Source organism: Eulemur rufifrons, chromosome 1 (assembly GCF_041146395.1).
Source record: "Eulemur rufifrons isolate Redbay chromosome 1, OSU_ERuf_1, whole genome shotgun sequence".
Classification (NCBI taxonomy): domain Eukaryota; kingdom Metazoa; phylum Chordata; class Mammalia; order Primates; family Lemuridae; genus Eulemur; species Eulemur rufifrons.
The window spans coordinates 20,710,709-20,732,440 of NC_090983.1; the positions used below are offsets into that span (position 1 = coordinate 20,710,709).

Below are 21,732 nucleotides of genomic sequence, written 5' to 3' on the forward strand. Positions count from 1 at the left end.
TGAAATACTATACTGTTTTTTAATATTATCATTATGTTGTAATTGAACAATCCATAAAGTACTCTAAACTATTTTCATGTTATGGAGTGTTTATACCATTTAGGTTAGACTTGGTTACATCATCTTACAATTTAGTGACTAGGAAAGATGCATACACAGAAATGTTGTAAATTTGTCTGTGGCTTATGTAGTGTGTACAGTAAAACCTTTGCTACTAGAACCTTAGAGGAATAGGTTATTCAGGTAGCTGAACTTTTAAGTGCTGAATTCTGTCATTTAAAAACACTTTTTATGGAAGTACTTTTAAGAAATGTCCTGTATGCTTGCTTAATACATAGTGGGCTCTCAACATATTTTGAATGAATGAATTATTGAGATCAATCTCTTCATGGGTGTAGCCAGCGATTTAAGTGTTGTAGAGCATCGGACTGATTAAATTATCACTACTCTGATAGGTGGAGTGAATATTTAAGTACCAACTCTCTCCCATCTGGTTAGTGAATTGAAGGTGGCCATCCCTTCAGCATTTCCCTCATGTTCTTCGGAGGTTTGGAAAGCTCAAATGTCTAGTGTACATTATGTACTCATACACATGTGAGAGCTCTATGTCTTGTGTTTAAAAATGACAGTATTATGGCCGGGCGCGGTGGCTCATGCCTGTAATCCTAGCACTCTGGGAGGCCGAGGCGGGAGGATCGTTTGAGCTCAGGAGTTCGAGACCAGCCTGAGCAAAAGCGAGACCTCTTCTCTTAAAAAAAAAAAAAAAAAAAAGACAGTATTGTGTTTGGTTTTTTATCCTTTAATACAAAAATACTGATTAACTTTTTCTTTCTTCTTTGCGGGATCCTTGCTTCAATTTTCTTAGGTAGCGTTCAGCTAGCTCTCATTCCAGTTCCATTTGTTAAATTTCTGTTGGCTGCTATTGGAGCCACTATCCCATTGTTTTCTTTGAATCTTTTACTTATAATCTTTAATACTATCCATTGTTGCCTTCTCTTTATTTTTATCTCCTGGAAATTCTAAGTCTGAATATTAAAGTGAAAATAGTTGTATTAGTCAAAGCACTTCTTTTGTTTTCATGAGCTCCATGGACTTCTTACTATTTGTGGACCTGATAATTTTCTTGTCTGTTTTCATCTTTTGTTGGTTTTGAGAGATTACTGTTTTGAAAATAAAATTTTTTTTTCTATCTTTGAGGTCAGTGCTGTTCTATTAATAGAAGCCTTGGTGTTTTCAGATAATCTCAGTTTAAACTAAACAGACCAAGTTGAGTTTAACACTATTGGGATAAGTTAGTGGTGGACATAAGGAATTGATCATTTTAAGTGGGTTTTTTGGGTTACTTGGGAGGAAAGGTGACAGAATGAAGTTGTAGAACCCCCGAGAGACCCAATTTAAAATCAAGGAAGCAAGATGCCTTGGGTACAGAGAGCTATCCCAACTAATGTTTTCTTGAAGGTAAAATTAGGAAATAGAAAAATATGTTTAAATGCATTGAGCATCAATGTTCTGAGAATAGATTCAGTGGAAATTATTAAGAATTATTAGAGTAAGCTAAGTAATGAAATTCAAGCTTACATCAAATGAAGGTCTGTTTAACATCTTTCTCTAGTCTTCAGATATTTTTAATGCTGATGTCTCCTTTTTTGTTAACAGAACACTGGGCAGCGTAGAGATCGACCTCTTGTGCTTATAGGCAGTGGGCTTTCTTCAGAACAACAGAACATGCTCAGTGAGCTTGCTGCAATTCTTAAGGCTAAAAAGTGTGCTGAGTTTGACAGTACAGGTGAGGATTTTGACATTTTTTTGGTAGGAAAAAATGTTTAAATAGATAATCCTTTTGAAGAACTACCTTTGATAGCTGATACATGTTTTAGCCACTGGGAGGTAACTGTATACATATACTTTGCATCTTGTAATAAATCTAAAATATTTTTATAGTAATAAACTACTTAAAACTTTTTTTTTTTTTTTTTTAAGAGAGATAGAGTCTTGCTCTGTCACCCAGGCTGGAGTGCAGTAGCACAATTATAGCTCACTGCAACACCAGACTCCTGGATGGAAGTGATTCTCCAGCCTCAGCCTCCAGAGTAGCTAGGACTGTAGGTGCACACCACTGTGCCTGGCTAATTTTTTTGTTTTTTGTAGAGACTGGGGTCTCGCTATGTTGCCCAGGCTACTTATAGTCTCAATGTAGTTAGGAAATGTAAAGGTTAAAGCTTTGTATATATTTTAGGACAGAACAGTACATTGGAAAAGCAAATTTATGACTTTGCTAATGACAAATAAATTGTAATACAATGCAATGCCGTAATTGCTTAGTTATAAGTTGAAAATAAAAGAAAAATTATTTGTCTGCTAATATGGCTTTAAGATTTTAATATGGTTTTCTAATTTGATTTTTTATGTTGATGGGCAGGTTAGAAAGTGATACTAAATATTAATAAAAGAAGTCTTATGCTTAAGTGTAAAAATTGTTGTCTTTGAAGAAAATTCAGATAGAAGTTTATAAAATATAGGCTGGGCGTGGTGGCTCACGCCTGTAATCCTAGCACTCTGGGAGGCCGAGGCGGGTGGATCGTTTGAGCTCAGGAGTTCCAGACCAGCCTGAGCAAGATCGAGACTCCATCTCTAATAAAAAAAATAGAAGGAAATTAGCTGGACAACTAAAAATATATAGAAAAAATTAGCCGGGGATGGTGGTGCATGCCTGTAGTCCCAGCTACTCGGGAGGCTGAGGCAGGAGGATTGCTTGAGCCCAGGAGTTTGAGGTTGCTGTGAGCTAGGCTGACGCCACGGCACTCTAGCCCAAGCAACAGAGTGAGACTCTGTTAAAAAAAAAAAAAAAAAAGTTTATAAAATATAGACTTAACTAGTTACAAAAAGTAGGCTGATTAAAGAATTATTTTGGTTTATATCTCTATTTCTCTTACTGCTTTTTTTGTATTCTAGTAACTCATGTTATTGTTCCTGGTGATGAAGTTCAAAGTACCCTGAAGTGTATGCTTGGGATTCTCAGTGGATGCTGGATTGTGAAATTTGAATGTAAGTATTGGATTTGGCGGAATTAAAAAATGAATTATCGGCTGGGCGCGGTGGCTCACGCCTGTAATCCTAGCACTCTGGGGGGCCGAGGTGGGTGGATCGTTTGAGCTCAGGAGTTCGAGACCAGCCTCAGCAAGAGCAAGACCCCGTCTCTACTAAACATAGAAAGAAATTATATGGACAGCTAAAAATATATATAGAAAAAATTAGCCGGGCATGGTGGTGCATGCCTGTAGTCCCAGCTACTCGGGAGGCTGAGGCAGGAGGATCCCTTGAGCTCAGGAGTTTGAGGTTGCTGTGAGCTAGGCTAACGCCACAGCACTCACTCTAGCCTGGGCAACAGAGTGAGACTCTGTCTCAAAAAAAAAAAAAAAAAAATGAATTATCAAGACTAGTTTCATTTTTCACAGTTATTACTGCCCATAATTATTTAAGGAACTTATGTTAACTTTGTTACCTCTGGTTAGTCACTGCATTTTGAAAAATCTTCTCATATTAATCGTATCATTTAGGTGGTGTTAGTAGACACTTACAAATATTTTCTGATTTTATAGTTCTTTTTTCCTACAATACCAGCTATTTTAATAAAGAGTAAATGGAGTACCTAGTGTACTTTTAAGCGTAAGCAATCCATATTAATGTTAAATGATATTTCATTTAATGAACACGTTTTAAATATACTATGTGACAGGTCTATGAAATGAAAGTAGTTTATTGCTTTCCCTTTATGATTTCTAAAATATTACCTGTATAACACCCTTTTGGTCTCTTAGTTAATCCAGTGTTTTTTGGAAGATGTTGGAAAATTTAGACTGCCTTGTGCTATCTGATTCCAGCTCTTTCAACCTCCACCGAAAATGTGTCCCTGCTGCCCTCTTCTTGCCAGTAGTCAAACCCCACCACCTTCAGTGCTGCCTTTTGCCTTCCCCACTGTCCCTTGTTTCTTTTCTTATCCTTGGATTCACTTAGGACTTGAGACAAACTAAAAAGAAAGCTTATACATGGTTATTTTCTACTCCTCAATAGCTAAAATATCTACTTTTGATAACATGGCTAAAATAGGACACTGGATTAACTTTTTTTGTTAACTAATTGTTGAGGAAAGATTAGTGGCTACAAAAGAGTGACAGGGAGTCTTGAAATGATTCAGTTGAGTAATTTTATCTTATTTCATTTCAGAGTATCATGGGGGTACAAATGTTTTGGTTACATAAATTGCTTTTGTACAGTTTGAGTCGAAGTTATAAGTGTACCCATCATCCAGATAGTGTGCATCGTACCTGTTAGATGTGAATTTACTCATTCTCTCCTCTCCTCTCCCATCTGTTTGATTTCTGATGAATTTTATTTCCATATGTGCACATAAGTGTTGATTGGTAAGTTCCAATTTAATGGTGAATATATATGGTGTTTGTTTTTCCATTCTTGTGACTTCACTTAGAAGAATGGTCTCCAGTTCCATCCATGTTAATACAAGAGGTATTAGTTCATCATTTTTTTTATGGCTGAGTAGTACTTCATGGTATACATATACCAGATTTTATTAATCCACTCATGTATTGATGGGCACTTGGGTTGTTTCCACATCCTTGCAATTGTGAATTGTGCTGCTGTAAACATTCGGGTACAGGTATCTTTTTTATAAAATATTCTTTTTTCCTTTGGGTCAATACCCAGTAGTGAGATTGATGGATCAAATGGTAGGTCTACTTTTAGTTCTTTGACGTATTTCCCCACTACTTTCCATAGAGGTGGTACCAGTGTGTAGTCCCGCCAACAGTGTATAAGTGTTCGTTTCTCTTCATATCTTCACCAGCATTTGTTGTTTTGGGATTTTTTGATAAAAGCCATTCTCACTGGAGTTAGGTTATAGTTCATTGTGGTTCTGATTCTCATTTCCCTCATGATTAGAGACATTGAGCATTTTTTCATATGTTTGTTGGCCATTAGTCTATCTTCTTTTGAAAAGTTTCTTTCATGTCTTTTGCCCACTTTTTAATGGGGTTGTTTGATTTTTTTTTTTTCTTGGTGATTTGCTTGAGTTCTTTGTAGATTCTGGTTACCAGTCCTTTATTGGATGTATAGCATGCAAATATTTTCTCTCATCCTGTAGGTTGTCTGTTCACTCTATTGATTATTTCTGTGGCTATACAGAGAGTATCCCGATCATAGTAGTGGTTACCTTACACTAGGCTACACATGCTAAAATTACGTAGATCTGCATGCACGCATGCACACACATATACACACAAGTGTGTGTGTAGTGAATTCCAAATAAGCTCTGTGGATTATATCAATGTCAGTTTGTTGGTATTTTTATAATTGTGTAAGATGTTAACATTGGACACTGGGGAAATGGTGTATGGGGCTTCTTTTTATATTTCCTTGCAACATCCTGTGACTATAATTAAGATAAAAAGTTAAAAAATAGTGGATATATTTAATGAAACTTTCTTTTTAAGAAGCAAATGATGGATTAAAATTAGTTTTAAATAATGGCTTTGTGCTTTGAAGGTTTTATGGTAAAATGTTTGATTTTTCAAGATCTTAATTATTAATTTAATCTGTAGTTGGACGTCGATTTAGTTTGTAAAACTGTTTCCTTTCAGCCATCGGTATCATGTCCTTTTTAAATACACTACCACTTCTTTTCTTGTGATGCTGGCCTCCGCTGGTGCAGTCTGATCCAGCTAAGTGGCCATGGCTAGTGGTGGCACTCCGTCTGTTCTCCTGTCCCTGTTAGTAGTCCTCCTGATTACAACCAGTTTGAGAAGTATGATAAGTAATCAGACTGATTGACCATTTACATAGGAAAAAAACAGTTTCTCTCTATATCTCACTGATTTTTGAACTTTCTTTTTCCTTTCAAATGTATGATAAGTCTTATTGAGCCTCCACGTTGAAAAAACTCATTTAAAATGGTTTCATGTTATGGATGCTTTTGTAAACCTGCGCCAGAAACCTTGCCAGTGGTGATAGGAAGAGGAAGATTTTCATAATAAGGTCTCAGTAATAAAGAAGCCATATGAAATTTTGAAAGTGCTAAGACTTGTACTTAACTTTGAGTCTAGTTCTTGGGAATATGCTAAACTGGAATTTGGTTACACGTACTGGCTATGTGATTCCTTTCCATAAAATCTGCCTTCTTTGGGAAATTCAAGTTTTGTCACTTTAGTGGCTTGGCCATGTCATTTTTATGTGATAGAATTACTGATGGACTCAAGCTAATTTAATAGTGTGCTAATTAGTGATTCTCACAGTGGTGAATAATATCTTCTAATATCAATGGTTCTTTTAGGATAAAGGATGGATGGAATCTCTTATTGAAGTTCATATCCTTGTATGTTCTAGTATAGGGTCCAAAGAGAAATATGTACAGAGTTTGAGGCAATCCCTTTAAATAGTTACTGGGTTTGTCAAAAGAAGGCAAGAACTTTCAAATACCTTCTTTCCTAATATATATTTCTCACAGTTTCTATATTGTTCTCAGTGTCGAGCATCTCAGGTTTTTTTTTGTTTGCTTTTATTTTTTAAAGAGATGGGGTTTCGCGAGGTTGCCGAGGCTGGACTTGAACTCCTGGGCTCAAGCCATCCTCCTACCTCAGCCTCCTGTGTAGCTGGGAATATAGGCATGTGCCACTGTGCTTGGCTCGGTTTGATTTTAAAAATCATTTCAGAGCCATTCAAAACTATTTGAAACCATTTATATTATAAAAAGATGAGGTAAACCAAAGCTTTCAAAATTATGTGTAAAGATTTATGACTTTATGTTTGAGTCTGTCCATGGGCTTGCTAGTAGACAAAATCTTTACTGGATTAACTATTAAGAAACTTTAAACTTTTTGTGAGAATTTTGATAAACCAAATAGATTCAAGAGGAATTTTATTCTAAATTTTCTCTGTAGATAATTGACTTATTTTACAAATTTAACAAAAAGAATTTGGATCCAGTGGAAGTTTTCTGTTCAAAAGCATTTTATCTTAATTGTTTGATATCTCTTATTTTCCTACACTGTATATGTAGAGTATCTTACAATGCCCCAATTAATGGACTTAGTATGAAGATTCTGAGAATAGGCCATGATTGTACAGACCAGCCACTCTGTCTCATCATATTTATTTTATAAATATTTTACAGAATGGTATTTGTCTTATATTTTATAGAAATAAGGGTTATAGATGGGAAAAGTTTCTTCTTCAAGATCAAATTTGTGGCTCAGACTCAGCTTTAGTCCTAGTTTTGGTGCTCATTCCACACAGGCAATTAATAACCACTCTCATTACAAGGGTAAATTTTGGTAATTAAAGAGGAGACTAGAATGAAAGAGTAGAAGATGTACAAATAAGTCATTTTATTAATGTCTTAGAGTATGAAAAAGATGAAACTGCATCTTAAAGATGCATACTAGCCTTCGATAAGAAAATATTTTTTACTGACCTGTTCTTTTAGTACACTGCTTTCAAAATATTTCCTACTCTAACTTCTTTATAAGAAAATTTAATTCTGTATCCTCATTTCTCACTTCATCGTGAAGGGGAGAGCAGATGGCTGTCATCTTTTCTTTAATAATCTCTCCCTCTTTCCTACTCTCATTTAAGTTTAAATAAAATTGCAGCTATAGAAGTTTTAGAAGTCCTCAGCTCCTAAGGGAATTGCTGGAGGATTGTGCCAAGATTTTACATTGAACTTGTGTCTGTGAAATGGGGAAGGGACAAATAGGGTGTTTTTTTGTCTTTTGTTTTCATTGAGGAGAGGTAGACCCTAAAAGGCAATTATTGTATCATCAGTTTATAAATAACCTTATAATCAGGCTAACAAATTCATCCTTAAAATATGCTTCTTTAAATGGATATTGACAGTGCTGTGGAATTTCGAAAATAAATGCAGTTTTTATTCTATTCAAACTTTGCTAATCATCAAAAAAAACGTATATACCAAAGCATTTCTGTAAACTAACATCGATTAGGCAACTTCATGCTTATAGAAGTCCTTCAGGGAAGATTGTGCAAGGAAAAAAAAACAACAACATCCTGTGATCCAGGAGGATTTACTGTGAGGATTTACCCTAAGCAAGTAAGACAGATGAGAGACAAAAGTATTGGCATTGTTATTTCTAGTAGCAAGAATAGGGAGAATAACCTAAATATGAGAGAATTAAGAAAATTCTGGAATGCTTGAAGATATTCTCTGAAAAATTTGTTTTTATATGAGAAATATTAAGACAAAAATATGAAAAACAGAATTGTTTAAATTTCTTTTTATTTTTCTTTTCTTTTTTTCGAGACAGGATCTCACTGTGTTGCCCAGGCTAAAGTGCAGTGGTGTCATCATAGCTTACTGCAACCTTGAACTTCTGGGCTTGAGCAATCCCCCTGCTTTAGCCTCCCAAGTAGCTGGGACTACAGGCACGTGCCACGACGCCCAGCTAATTTTTTAATTGTTGTAGAGATGGAGGTCTCACCATGTTGCTCAGGCTGGTCTCGAACTCCTGGCCTCAGATGATCCTCCCACCTGGACTTCCCAAAATGTTGGGATTACAGGCATGAGCCACCACACCCAGCCAGGATTGTTTAAGTTTTTAAAAAGCATAAAACAATTATATCTTCACTTTAAACAATATATAAATGTGTGAATGCGTATGAGTAAAATATAATCAAAAGAAACCAAAGCAGTGGTGGATTGTTGGGTTACTGAAGAGGCCTATAGGTTTGTAATGGTTTTAAAGGCAATGTGTTCTTGTTAGTCAAATTCAAATTCCGTAGGAATAAATACAGATTTTCAAGTTCTAATAACAATTAGAAAATATATTTTTATTTTAGTGTTTTCCAAAGATTAATTGGATAGGGTTTGATCTTAATCAGGGGAATTAGAACCTGCATGTGTGTATTTCTCCTACCTGAGACAGCAGTTATACAGATTTAGCAAATACGTTTTAATATGGTTATTGTCCTAATGAGAACAGAAGTTTTTACATAAGTATTTGAACTTCTAATATATTACTAAGAAAGCTCTGAGCATGAGTTTTCCATTTTTTTGTGAGAATTTTTGGACAGTAGACTGAGTTTGATCTTTATACCTATACCAAGGTGGAGTATTTTAATATTATTATTCATAATACATGGTCTTAGAGTTGATGCTCAATTTTTGCCTAAGAAAATTTTATGATATAGTCATATATTTTTGTGATAGAATTTGACCTTCTCAATATGCATTAAATGAAATAAATTTAGCATATTATCATGTGAAGAAATGTGTTTTTATATATAGATATGCTTATGACTACAATATTAGCTTAAAAAGTAGCCCCAAATAAATAATTTATATATGGTATTTATATAGAATCATACAATCTAATCATCTGTGACAGTATTTCCTGGGATATTCCAAATCTGGATGGGAACATTTAGCATGAAAATTTTATATTTGCAGCCTTTATTTCATTGTCTTTTCACTCTTTGCCATGGAATTTCTTATGCTGGGCTGGCTTCTCTATTCTTCTGCTTGCTACCTGATTTTCAAAAATTTCAGTGATAGAATAAGTTAATTATGTTTCCATTTTGGTCATTGTTGTAGAGGGTTTTCTATTTCTCTTTTTTGTAAAGTTTAGTGCTATCATATTTTCTACTTGATTAAAAAGCCTAATATAAAAGCATTTGCAAAAAAATTATTTTCCTTTTAAAACTTGGGTTTTAATAGAATCAGAAGAGAAATTCCTCAATAAATATTTATTTTAGTTATATGCTGTTATCTTGAGTGACATAAATTCCTAGTTTGGATCTAATGACATATTAGGATTTTTGTTTTGACATACAATAGTGATGTTTGATTCTGTATTTTAAAGACATTTGGTGTTGAGTAAGAGTGATACTTAATTCTGATTTTTAGTGTAATTTCGGTTACAAATGGCAAGTAGCTCCAGAAGAATTATGGATTTATTTATGGCTGTGGCTTTTGAAGAGGGTGAGGAAATTCTATGAATGGCCTTCCATGCAGAGTTAATTTTCTCTCCCTCCCACCCCTTTGGACATTAAACAGATCTCCATTTTAAAGCTTTCTTCCATCTTCATCATATTCTCTAATCATTTGTATGTAGCTATTTATGAATCCCTTTTTTCCTACCCCCTCTCATTTGTATGATCCTTTTTTTCTTTCTAAAACTAGGAAAAGTGACTAAATTTAATATGAATCTACGAACACCATCAGTGGTTCCTGGAGCTAAAATGAAAGTATACATCCCTTGATGTATATGCTGTTATGAGGTTGGAGGCAATAGTGGTGTTACTGATGATTTAGAATAAAGGAATATCTTTCAGTATAGTGCAAGTCTCTTTATAAAAAATTGTTGTAGCCCAGGAATTCATAAGCTGCATTAGTATGCAAAAATTCCAGGCTTTGCTAAGGTAGCTTAATGACTTTGAGTTAATGACTTTGGATTCAGTAGTACTTTGGGAATTGGGCTACTTACCTATATATAAAAAGTAATAAGATCTCAGGGCAAAAGGAAAGCTTGCATGAAATGGTAGGAATGATCAGGAATACTCCTGGACTAAAAGAATCCCTTTGTTTAATGGATAGGTAGGCCATCCATTTATTTTTGCAAAGTGAGAGCTTCAGTCAAAATTTTAAACTGTAATAGAATATGTAAAAAGATGAGATAAAGCATACATTTTATAAGGATAGCATTTTGACACATTTTCAAGTATGTATCATTCTAGCATACGCAGAAATCTTTGTTTACATAAATAACTTATTCATGTACAGTCATTTCAGTTTAGAGATTATTAGTTAAGAAAGCTAACTGAAATATGGTCTTATAGTTGCTTTTTTTTCCTTCAAAAGAGAGAATAAGAGTCTATCTTTCTATTGAATTGTCTTAGTGACAGATGATGGAATAGTTATGGGCTTTATTAACGATTTTATTACAAATATAAAAGTTTGGTTGAATTTTAAGAATAATCTTTAAATTGGTGCAAGATGACCTACGTTGAAATCTTCATGTATGTATAAAGACTAAGGATTACAGTATATATTGTACTTCAGATGAGTTAATGACTCGGAATGTTATGAAAGTTCTCATATTTTGTTTTAAATGGAAAATAGGTTAAGAATTCTTGCTGTAGTTTGCTTAACTTTTATTGAGTAAATAAAACCTTAAACTACCATAAGTTATTTAGGCTTATTAATTAGGCAGTGTTTGGCTGGTAGATTCCTCCATTTCATTGATGATGTTAATGTATCACCATTTAAATTGCTGAAAGTTTGTTTTATTTCTTTGTTTTTAAGATTTTTTATTTTTATATATTCAACAGGTACAAGTGCAATTTTGCTACATTGATGCATTGCAGTGTAGTGAAATCAGGGTCTTCAGTGCGTCCCTCACTGGAACAACACACATTGTATCCACCAAAAACCTCCTATCATCCACCTTGCTCTTTGAAAGTTTAAAGTTATTTCATTCTTATTGTTTTACTTTTCAGTAAATCAATTCAGTTGGTTTATCTCAAGAGGTTCCCTAGGAAGTTGATATGAATTTGTATTTATGGTAAATGTCTACAAAGAAGTATGTCTTCATTCTGAAACTTATGGTACAAGTTAGAGAGTAGCAGCTTTGGCATCAGTTAGATCAAATAAACTCACCGATACACTGAAGACAAAACCAAATGCATTGTTTTCCCCCACAGTCTCTCCCCACTCCAGGGTAGTCATTAGATTTTGCCATACTTTTTGGCTAATCTCTTAAAACTATCCTCCTACTTAATTGTCTATTAAGTAATAATGTGATTTATTAAGGGAAGTATAATATATTAAATCTCAATAGAGATGCTTTTTTTTTTTTTTTTTACAACTTAAGAATAAAGATTAACAACAACAACAACAAAAAAAACTGATCTAGGAGTTGGAGGATATCTTAGGACTTCAGTTCCCTTATCTATAAAATGAAGAGATTGATTAGCCGAAGCATCAAGAGTTTCAGGTTGGCAGTCCGAGGGCTGTTATGATTTATGTGGTTTTGTCTAACATAACCATGTAATTTATATGTCTTTAGGTATAATGTACATTTTCCTGTTTGTTACAGTCTCTGCAACCTCCTACCATTTCATACTAGGTTCCTCAAATATTTATATAATCTATTTGGCCCTTTTATGCATTTGAGTCACAACCCTTGGTGTAGATGTCACTCGCTTTCAAAAAATTCTTGAGCTGTTTTATGCTATGACAGCAACTTTAACGAAACACTTTGTCATATTCAAACATGCTATTATAGACCTGAAACTAAGGAATAGTTTTCAGGGAGAAAAAAAAGCACTGTTTTTTTCCACTTTGTTTCATTGATATTAGGTGGCATAAGGAGTTGGCACATTGTTACTTGGAATAAGAGAATATCAGAGGAATGTATTTGCTAAGCTTAATAATTGTAATTAGAGCATTCGATTTTTCTGCCTTACTTTACAGAAATTTACTGAACAACTGCTATGGAGCTGAAAATGTTATGAATTGAAACATATACTATAAATGCAGTAGTTCCTTCCCATGGAAGTGCCATGCTGCCCCTTGGGTGTTTGCCATCTCATTTCTCTTGAACTTCCATATCTATTAAGGCTAGACTCTTGATTGACTTGACTAATGCCAGCACATTGTCGAGGAGCAACAGATACCCGTTTAGTATGTTTCTTTTGAAAGTTTAAATAATCAGTCAAACAAGCCCATAAAATGGACAAGCAGCCAGCATAGGCACAGCCCATTTACTTACTTCAGTAATTAATTGGTCATTAGCAACTCACTGATACATACAGTAGATATCATAGGAGTGTTCAGTGTTCGATTCTCGGCTTTATATACTGACATATCCATTCATCTAAAGATAAACTGTTATGAATGTTCTGCAAATATCATTAGGAAAGAGATTTAGGAAGGGAATTATTATACATGCTTAAGTGATTAAAAAAAGTAGGAAGAATAATTTACATGTAAAGTAATGAGTTTAAGTCAGTGATTTTACTGGGTTGCTAATGCTGTTTTTTGGGTTGATGTATAATATGGAAATAGCATGTGACATAGTGCCAGCACACTGTCAATGTTTCTAATATGGTATTTTGATCTAGTCAAAAATTTTATTTTGAGTCTCATTTTCAATATACAGTAAAGTTAATATTAACTTCATTAGAAAGATAGTCTTTTCCTCAGTGAGCACTTATTAAAATTTATGGTATTTCTAAAATATTTTTATTACATGCTAAGAACAACAGTTTTGATAGAACATTTATGATAAGTTGGTGAGAATAACTGGTTTCAGAAATTCAGCTTAGAAACTGGGCTGAATATGATTTTTGTATTAAAAACAATGGCGGAGAGAGAGACAAGCACCAAAGCACAGGCAAAACTAACAAATTAAAAATCACACGATAGGGAATTGGGCTGTCCCCAGCTTGAGTGTTGAATTTGAATATACATTAACAGTCCCAAGTTCAGAAAGACTCAGTCTCCTGATGAGCCCCTGCTTTTGGAGAGATGGAGTGGTCGTTAAAATTTTCTGACTTTTATGTATTAAGCAACATCTTGGAACACTCAGTCAAAGCAGCTTTAAAGCATTTGACATATTCACATCATGCCTTTTAGAATCCACGGTTTATCTTGTGTACCAGAAAGTTATATTTTAGTGTCAAATACGCAGGCTTTAGAAAACTAAGCTGACTTGGGTTCACATTCCCATTCTGCCACTTAATAGCTGAATGGCTTTAAGCAGGTTAAGTTCTTTGCATATCAGTTCCCTCCCTGAATGGAAATAACATACAGTAAATCTTCATTATTTGTGCATTCTGTATTTGTGAATGTGCTTACTTGCTAAATTTCTTTTCTTTTTCTTTTTTTTTTTTGTCACTCCCAAATCAATATTCAACAACACTTTTGTAGACATGTGCAGAGTAGCGAAGACTTTGAGTTACCTGATGAGCATTGTTCCCAGCTGAGGTCAAACAAGGTGGTGGTTTGTCTCCTCTTTTTGGCTCTCATACTATAAACAAATATTTGCCTTTCACGGTCTATTAGTTCCATGTTTTTTTTTTTTTTTTTTTTTGCATTTTTGTGTTTTTTGTTATTGGTTTCACTTGTTTAAAATGGCTTCTAAATATTGTGCTGAAGTGTTGGGTAGTTTTCCTAAGCTCAAGAAAACTGTAATGCACCTTTCAGAGAAAATACTTGTGGTAGATAAGTTTTGTTAAGGCCTGGAGTGCAGTGCTTTTGGCCCCAAGTTTAATGTTAATCAACAATGCATAATAAATAAGGTGTCTTTAAACAGAAATATATATAAAACAAGGTTAAGTATTGATCAACTGATGAAAATGTTGGGAACAGGGGCTCACAGGAACCTAAGCCTGTATTTTCTTCAGGAGCAATGGTTCATTATTGACTAATTCAGTGTTCACACATCTTTTTAGAAACTAACGACTCAAATAATGAACATTAACTGTACCAGTCTTGCTGGACTTGGGGAAGAATACAAGTACTTACTACATAGATAGTAGCTGTTAACACCGTAATTTTTAGCAGGATCTTAGAACAAACAATTGTATCTTTGGTCATTTTAAAGTTAGAAAAGGAAAATGGAATAAAATAAATTGGGCTTTAAAGATTTTGTTTTTCTTTTTTCTCCTTTAGCCAGAAAATAATGGTGTGTGATTTTAGCATTGGTTTGGTTTTAGAGGACCTGAGATTATTTTAAAATACAGAAAATTAAAGTTTTCGGAGCACTGGACACATGCAGCTTATGATGATGTATTCTGCTCATAGGATGAATATTAGCTAACATAGTATTCACAGTTTTAATAAAATGATACTGCTATCATTCTCCACTAATGACCATTTATGAGAAGAGAGTTTTGTCTTAGAGGATATATAGGTGTGAGAAAAATAAGCTTACTAAAACCAAACAAATTCTCCTCAGATTCTACTTATTTGTGCCCAGGGAAGCAACAATAAAACATGTTGATATTCTATGTTTTCTTAACGATATTCTACTTTTCATTTTAATATTTAATAATTCTATTTTAGTTTTGTTCAATACCAGGAATATAAAGAACTAAAAACTTGGTTTTGTACTATTTCTTGCCTTACTAATATTTTTAATCTCACTTCACTGATACATCTAAATCATTTCTTCCAGAACATTTGATTGCCAGGTTTTTTTAGATTTAACATAAGATTGAGCCAACATTGTTTTCAAAAACAACTTTGCATTCAGATATTTTTACTCAAAAACCAGTTATTTTTTGCTTTTAACATATTTGAAAAAATGTGGAATGTAAAAGAATATTTTTCTTCTTTATGTTTCTGACAAACCTGCTCCCATATTTGTTATTCTTCAAAAGGTTACCATTTCCAGTTGAAAGAAGGGGAAAAGCTGAATCTGGAAACATGAATCTTCTCTTGCTGTCTGTAGCTCTTGTTCCTTAATTGACTTTGTAACAGAAATTTAAGTCATAGCAAGTTCTTCAAATGTCTCGACAAGAGTAGGGAGTTTTTATATATGCCATGACTTGAGATCGTCTCAGTGGCATCCTTAATATCTTTAAAACATGAGTATAATTACAAACATGCTTGAATAATTAAATTTGGTAACGAATCATTTATTGATAGAGAAAAATAAAGCAATAAAATTTTATTTGAAATTAAGCACTCAGTGATAAAATAAAGCCTTCTAATTTTAATAAAAGTTTAGGATTAGATTATTGACGTAAAGTTGGCAGGAAACAGTAGGAATTTCCTTCTTTGGGGCAGAGATTATGACTCTTTTTGTACATAATAGGTGCTTAATACAAGTCGAGCATTCTTAATCCAAAATCCTAAATCTGAAATGCTCCAAAATCCAAAACTCTTTGAGCACCAACATGACACAAGTGGATGGTTCTACATACGATCTCATGTGATGAGCCGCAATTAAGACACAGTCAAAACTTTGTTTCTTGCACAAAATCATTGAAAGTGTTAGATTACCTTCAGGCTATGTGTATAAGGTCTATGTGAAACATAAATGAGTTTCCTGTTTAGACTTGGGTCTCCAAGTTATCTCATTGCATATATGTATATGCAAATGTTCTAAAATTCAAAAAAGTTCAAACTCTGAAACACTTCCAGTCTCAAGCATTTTTGGTAAGGGATACTCAACCTGTGAATATGATTCAGGACGAGCACTGAATGGAAGGCTGTTGTGTGAGGAAGTGGTTAGCTTTAACTTTGGTGTTATTGACTTTCTAAATCTGTATAACAAGAAAGTTGGACTAGCTCTTCAGGGTCTTTTCTACCTCTTAAATTCTAAATAGTTTTCAAAATCCAAGCATTATAGGATTACTTATAGAATAAATATATTTAATAAATATGTAAATAAATATATAAAATATATATTTGTTCCTCAAAAGGTACCCATATTTTTAGTTATGTCTCTTACTTGAAGTTCTGCAGATTGACTCGTAAGCCAGAGATGAGGTTTTATTAATTATGTCAGTTGGGGGTAACAGAGAAGAAAGTTTAAAAATAGTTATGTCATAGAGTCTGGATTAGTCTAAAGCAGACCATCACCAACTCTTGGAAAGTATTGAGTTTTTTGCTCTCAAGCTAATTATTACTGGTCCAGAGGCCTTTTACTTATACACAAATGAATCTTAGTTTATATCAAATGCAATCCTGAGACAGTTCTGGTATTTGTAGCAGATTATTGGTTTGGGGCCACCCTTTTTACAGGCTTATGCGTAGTTTAACGGCAAGTAGTGGTTTTTCTCCTGTATTGGGGTCATTCTGCTGTTGAATTAAGTAGGGATCAGCTAGACAGAATTTTGTGACTGGCATTTTTTAAGAGTTTTCCAAAATACTGTTAAATTAGTGTATTTCCAACATAGATATCTAGTTTTTAATCAAAAGTACATGTTTATGCAGCCATAAATTCTTTCTGGTTAAGTTTTAAGCCATTAGATATCAAATGATAATAGGATATAACATTTTGATATTCAAAATTACTTTAAAATAATTAAGAATTTGAAATGTAATTGAACTCTTACAGGTACTGTATAGTTTTTTATTTGCGTAGAGAGAATCCTTTAATGTTTATGTCTTTAGTGAATTTTATAAGAACTTTTTTCCTTTGTATTAGCAATACTAGACAGTAGGTAAAGGAACTTGAGTTATTGTCCCAACTTTGCCAATAACCTCTGTTATTAAGCTCCTGTTCCACGGGAAGAGTATATTAAATGCTGAGGAATGCATAAGTGAATAATGTCCGATTTCTAATCTCAGTGATAAAACTGAGGTTATTGAGCAAAATAATCTCAAAGACAAATGGCAAATTGTGTGAAGGGTTTGTCTTTACAATGAAGATAATTTATTATGCTATCCAGTTTCTGGAATGCTTTTTGCATTTTATCCAGAGAAGTCCTGTGAAATAGGTAGTATTGTTATTTTCTTTTTTCCTTTCTGTAGGCAAGGAAGCTGAGGCTCAAGGAGTTTAACTAATTATCCCAATGGAAATAATTGGGATATCTAAGTCATTTGACGCCAAATTTCAAATTTAGTTTAGTTATATGTTGTCAAAACAGGAGCATGTTAAATATACATATGTGCCATCAATTCCCTCCCTTGATGATGACAGGCAGTATCCTAAGGTGTGGCTTCTGGTTTAAGCTGACCATGTCCTCCCATCTGTGATTGGTCCTGGGCATTCCTGAAGGCTCATGTCATTTCTAGAGCTCAGCCTGACAGTTGGTGCTGGCTGCCAGGCAATGGCCCTGCTCAGGGCTTCCCCACCCAGGAGCCACTTAGTGGAATGACTGTAAACAGTGCCAGGCTGGGCTATCTCTATTGCTCTTGCTTTTTAACTGGAAACTGAACACACTTATCCAAGCCATGAAAAGAATGCCTTTTCTTCCTGTGAAGCCCAACCAAATCATCTTATACTGGCAGCTTCAGTGTGTACCTATCAAATACCAAATATGTTCCAGACTCTGCTTATTGTTTATTTTAACAAGTACTGTTGATCCCCTGTTGTACAGCCAGCTGAGACAGGTGCTGTGGACTGAAGCACTTTCCTTGCTGTCAGATCATTTATAGCCTAACAGGAGATTAGACATATGACTGCCAAAACGAGCAGTGCAGATCATACGTGTTAAGTTTAGATTATTGTGGGCTGGACTCATGATGGACTTTTTATTCACCTTCATTTTGGTAATTGCTATACGTGGAAATGTAAATTTTTATTGTTATATTTGAAATAGTATATTTGTTTAGGTTTTTCAGAAAGATTAAAATTACAGTTAATGTTCAGTACTAATTGCTTAATCCTCTGAAGGAAAGATTTCTTATAATTACTCTAAATGGAAAAAACTAGTTTCAGTATATTTTCTTTTGGCATAAGTAAGGTTTCTATTTCAAAATAATACCTAAACATGGAGAGGAGAAACAGCTACTAAGTATATTGCTTAATTTTAATGAGAGAGAAATAATGCTCACTTCATATTTATTTTGCTTTTATCCTTGTTTTTTGTCAGGGGTGAAAGTATGTCTAAAAAGAAAAGTATGTGCACAGGAAGAAAAGTATGAAATTCCCGAAGGTCCGCAGAGAAGCAGGCTCAACAGAGAACAGCTGGTATTTTTTCTGATACTACTTTCGTTGTTCTTATTATGACTTAATGTTATTATCACCATCAGGAAAAACTCTTTCTGCCCTTTCAACAAGTACAGGTGACTGATTAAAATTTTAATTGTGCTTATTTCAAGCACTTGATTCTGAAAGATGATCACAATGAGCAGTAAAATCCAGAAGGTAATAATTTCATACTGTTAATGGGTTTTTGGCATCTTGAACATTCCCATAAACCTTTCAGAATCTGAGGTAAATCTCAGATACAGGAAGTAGCTTGAAAGAAGACTTCCAGCTGCTGCTCGGATTTAGTTACCATATGTCTTTATGGCCACATATTGCAGTTTTAATGGAGAATATTCCATTATCCTGTTGAGATATATATATATATAAGTATATTAGAAATGACAGAATTTTCATAGAAGGGAATTGTGAAACTTTTCTTTTTCCATAGAGCAGCACACAGAAGTGTGTTTCATAGCTAATTGGATCCCTAGCCATGGCTTCCTAATCTCTTGTGCCCAGTGAATACATCTCTGGAACCCTGGAGGCCACACTCCCACCGTGGCTTTCCTGGAGACCTTAGGTTGGTAATATGTAGCTAGGTAGAGACCTGAATGCGTACGGGCAGACCTGGATAAAGGTCTGTGGAAAAGATGTTACTCTTACCATTTAATAACGTTCAACCTGGTGTCCCTGAAGCATATTTCAGATACCCTAGGAATTCTTGGGGCTTTAAGTCCCACCAAATATGCATAAGCAGCCTGATCAAAGAAGGTTGATATGTAGTTTTTGGGTTTTTTTGTTTGTTTTGTTAGAGTGAAAAGGAACCAGGTTGGTAACTGAATCTTAGGGAAAAAATTATAAACGCAAAGCCTTTATTTGCATAAGTATTTTTCTTGATCCAATTAGTTTGCTTGAAATACAACTTGTCCTAGCACCCCATTAAGTGGCTTCTTTACTGATCATGACTATTATAGGTTGAGCATCCCTAATCTGAAAATCCCAAATCAGAAAGTTTTTGAGCACCCACACCACAAATGGAAAATTCCATACATAAGCTCACGTGATAGGCCACAGTCAGAACTTTGTTTCAAATCTTCAAGCTATGGGTACATGAAACATAAATGAATTTTGTGTTTAGAATTGGGTCCCATCCCCAAGATAGCTCATTATGTGGATGCAAATATTCCAAAATCTGAAAAAATTTGCAATCTGAAACATTTTTGGTCCCAAGCATTTTGGATAAGAGATACTTAACCTATGTTTTTATTTCCTTCATTCATATGCAGTGGTTTTTATTTAAAACTTATTTTTATCTGCCTTTAACAAGTTGTTTCTTGTTATTTCAGTTGCCAAGGCTGTTTGATGGATGCTACTTCTATTTTGGAGGATCCTTCATACACCACCCAAAGGACAATCTTATTAAGCTTGTCACTGTAGCGGGGGGCCAGGTCCTCAACAGAAAGCCCAAGCCAGACAGCGATGTGACTCAGACCATCAATACAATCGCGTACCATGCCAGACCTGATTCTGATCAGTGCTTCTGCACACAGTATATCATCTATGAGGATTTATCTAAGTATCGCCCAGAGAGGGTTCGGCAGGGCAAAGTCTGGATGGCTCCTTCAAGCTGGATTATAGACTGTGTGATGTCCTTTGAATTGCTCCCTCTTGACAGCTGAATATTACACCAGATGAACATTTCAAATTGAACTTGCATAGTCTGTGAGAACCCAGCCATTGTGCTGTTTTTGATCATTCACATTTTTACAAATAGGTAGAGTTATTTATATTTTTTTTCTTTAAATTGAAAAAAAACTCTTATGCTAGATTAGGAATTTACTTTGTGTTTATCATTTAGATGCTGGGATTGCATTTATGGGTTTTTCTTTTTAAAATTGGCATGTTTTTTGATTCATCATGTGGTTCTATTCAAATTATCAGCTACCAAAGATGATTAATGAGATAGTATCCGACTGTTGGTTAAATATACAAGGGGTATCATTACTGTTTCAGCCTTTTACTATTCTTTGATGAAAAAAATTGACACCTGCCACCAGCAAAAATACTTGCCATTCTTTAGTAAACGGAGAATATTATCAAATAATTTATTCTAGATTTATTGCAATGAAAAGAGCGTACCTGGTTGCCACCATACACATTAAATTCTATTCTTCTCCCATCTGCATTTGTTAACTTACATTGTTTTTGTTTTTTATAATTTACTTGAGTGTCTGTTCCTACATTTTTATCCTTGTTTGTTATCTTGTGTATTAATCAGGAAATCATGCTTTAAACCTTAACATAGTTTTTGGTGGTGAAAATCAACGTTGGGCTCACGGTACATATTTTTGTTGTATACATTTGCTTATTGTTAACTATTAATTTATAACTGTGTTTACTATATATGTATGTATACTTACTACATTTTCTCTAACACATTTTAATATCAGTATTTCTTAGAAGGTCTTAACACTCTAGCAAATTGTCAATCAAATGTCAGTACATTAGATTAAGAAGCAGTTCTTCTAGTAAACCTTGCTAGGTATTTTTAAAATAATTTTTTTGAAGGTCTTAATTTCTTCCTTTGTAAAGTTTTTAGGTTGATGTGAGGGCAGAAGTTGGAGATTACTGGATTTAGAACCAATTTTTGCCAGATCATACAAAAGGCCATAACGGTTAAGTGTCAAGGAAGGGCTTACTCCTTACACCAAACAGTCAAGGCTGTGAGTAGTAGGCAGGACACCACCTGAGAATAGCTAGGCCTGGGAGCTTACTCTGGTCTGAGTCCTCTCACTTGTGAATTGACAAGGATTAGATCATTTTAAAACATTTTTTTTTAAGAACCAGAATTCTTTATTAAGTCCTTCCTAGAAGTTGAATATACTTACAGTATCAAAGGCTTGGGGAAGGAGATACTGTGAGACCTTCCAGTTTGGCAGAGAGGACAAGCTGGATTACCACTGGAATAGAATATTCCTAATTTTAAAATACCAAGAATCTGTGAAGTGTGAAGTTAATCAACATTTTAAGAAACACCTATTTGAAAGTTTGAGATTCT

At 34.3% G+C, this 21,732-nt stretch overlaps 1 protein-coding gene across 1 annotated transcript in view; it reads left to right on the forward strand.

Annotated features, from left to right (window-relative positions):
- Positions 1-20,353, forward strand: part of BARD1 (BRCA1 associated RING domain 1) — a 78,285-nt gene extending 57,932 nt beyond the window's left edge. The window contains exons 8-11 of the mRNA XM_069467495.1: positions 1,657-1,786; positions 2,953-3,045; positions 18,577-18,674; positions 20,021-20,353. Of these exons, the coding sequence (XP_069323596.1) occupies positions 1,657-1,786; positions 2,953-3,045; positions 18,577-18,674; positions 20,021-20,353 (654 nt within the window). The remainder of the gene's footprint in view (positions 1-1,656; positions 1,787-2,952; positions 3,046-18,576; positions 18,675-20,020) is intronic.
- Positions 20,354-21,732: the final 1,379 nt, after the last annotated feature.